Below are 2,032 nucleotides of genomic sequence, written 5' to 3' on the forward strand. Positions count from 1 at the left end.
AGTATTTGTGTGTGTGTGTGCGTGTATGTATGTGTGTGTGTGTGTGTATTTGTAAGTATACTATTCATTTTCATGTTTACCTTGTACGTGCTGCTCACAACCGCCAACAACAAGCGGTCGTGGTGTCTGTCCATATCCCACGCAGCACCTTGATCCACTGAACGGCCACTCTTCGCAGAGTTCTGTAACATCTTACACACAACCGCCCTATGATTATATAAGAAGAGTTTCTACCCGTGAGCGGGAGATATTTCGAGGTTATGGATCACACAGCAGGTATGAAATATACAGTTGCACATATTGATACGTATTTTAAGACTGACTCTGGCCTATACACTAGTCGATGATATCGACTCAAAAGAGAGCCTGGGTTGCCATGGCAACCACACCACAAACCCGGTACTCCAGCGGTCTGCCATAAGAAGTGTAGTGTGGGGGATTGGGGAAATATATACCCAGCAGGATGTGCATGTGTCTAGTGCATGCACCACGGTCCACGAGCACTGCCGAGTGTTAACCCGAGGCAACAGCGGATATACACATCACTGTGCAACTGACTAACGAGCACATCACCCGCACCTGAACCCAACCGCTCTAGAACACCGGGTGGAGGTGGAGCTACTAAGCACTAGGGCTCACACCCAATAGTGCTATACCACAATGCATCTAATTGCTAAGCAGCAGACACCTGGTTGCTAAGCAACAGGCATCTGAATGCCAAGCGCTGGGGCTAATACACAATAGCATCACACCACTGATCATACACCAGACATGTCCACGGAGGCCACCAACCGACCCGTCATTGGCATACGCGCTTGCATATCTAGACACGTGAGTGACCTCCCCGGTAGGTGAGTCCAGGTTTAGGAGTTTAGGGTGTTGAGGTTTTAGGGTTTTAGGATGTTGAAGTTTTACGGTTTTAGGGTTTAGGGTTTGGGCCAGGGCTAGTGGGTGCTCACCTTTTGCACGCGATGACCGCCACCTCACAGACTTCCTCGGTATTCTGCACGTCCCACACATGCACGTTCTCATTGGTGCACAGAAGCATGTGCAATCGATGGTCGTCTCCGCCGTGCTCAAACCTCACCCATCGTACCTACAGTAGTGGACAAATAACGAGGACCGATACGCGAGTCAGTCAGTGCGTTAGCGGACAATAATGGCCCAGAATCATATGCGGAGAGGTGGTGTGTTGTGCAGTCGATTCATGTACAATCTGTGATCGATGTCACACCTCCACACTCAATGTTCCGCTACCACGGTCTGTAGGAAGATCTGCTTAACCAGGATCATTAACCGACACAGGACAGTCGAATAGAGAACAATAGAGTGTCTCAGAGGTGTGATTGTGCACATGAACGCGTGCATACCAAGCCCGCCAGCCACACCCTCGCGCCGACACCTCAAACTCCGCATACGCAATAGGAGGACAACGATTGAGCATACAAGACGGACGCCCACACACACACTTGGTTGACCTTCAGTGTTAGTGAGTCTCGAATGGACAATTAACGAGGTGACTTGAAGATTCCCCACACATCTTGTTGATCAGGAGATTTAGCGAGTCCCCTATGGACAATTAACGAAATGACTTGAAGGTTCCACGCACACACCTTGTTGATCAACAGTGTTAAAAGTCATATATGGACAATTACCGAGGTACTTAAAGGCTCCGCACAAAGGCCTTGTCACCCAGCAGTGTTGAGAGTGTGTGGCTTGTACGACTACGTTAGCCATGCATCTCCAAACCATGGTGTACACAGTCACACTCCCTAGATCTCATGCACACACACACACCCACACATCTGATATGCACAACCCTGAGACAGCCAGAAATACGACTAGAGTCACACACACCTTATTCGCCAGCATAGCTTGAGTGTCTATGTCTTGCCCCATGTGCGGCACTCCCGCGTAGGCGCCGTTTTGGTTATGCATCGACTGACTATGGTGTGGTCGTAACCCATAGGTGTCAGCAGGAAGGCTGGTGTGTCTCTGTGGAGGGAGGCATACGAGAAGTTGGGATATATAT

General features: G+C 49.6%; 1 protein-coding gene across 1 annotated transcript; it reads right to left on the reverse strand.

Annotated features, from left to right (window-relative positions):
• Nucleotides 1-80: 80 nt before the first annotated feature.
• SARC_14902 (hypothetical protein) lies at nt 81-1,938 on the reverse strand (the record flags this gene model as incomplete). The annotated part of the gene is made up of 3 exons (XM_014290966.1): nt 81-207; nt 960-1,096; nt 1,858-1,938. Coding segments are annotated over 3 exons (345 nt in total), but the record flags the coding sequence as incomplete, so codon positions are not given.
• Nucleotides 1,939-2,032: the final 94 nt, after the last annotated feature.

Source organism: Sphaeroforma arctica (genome assembly GCF_001186125.1).
Source record: "Sphaeroforma arctica JP610 unplaced genomic scaffold supercont1.5280, whole genome shotgun sequence".
Lineage (NCBI taxonomy): Eukaryota > Ichthyosporea > Ichthyophonida > Sphaeroforma > Sphaeroforma arctica.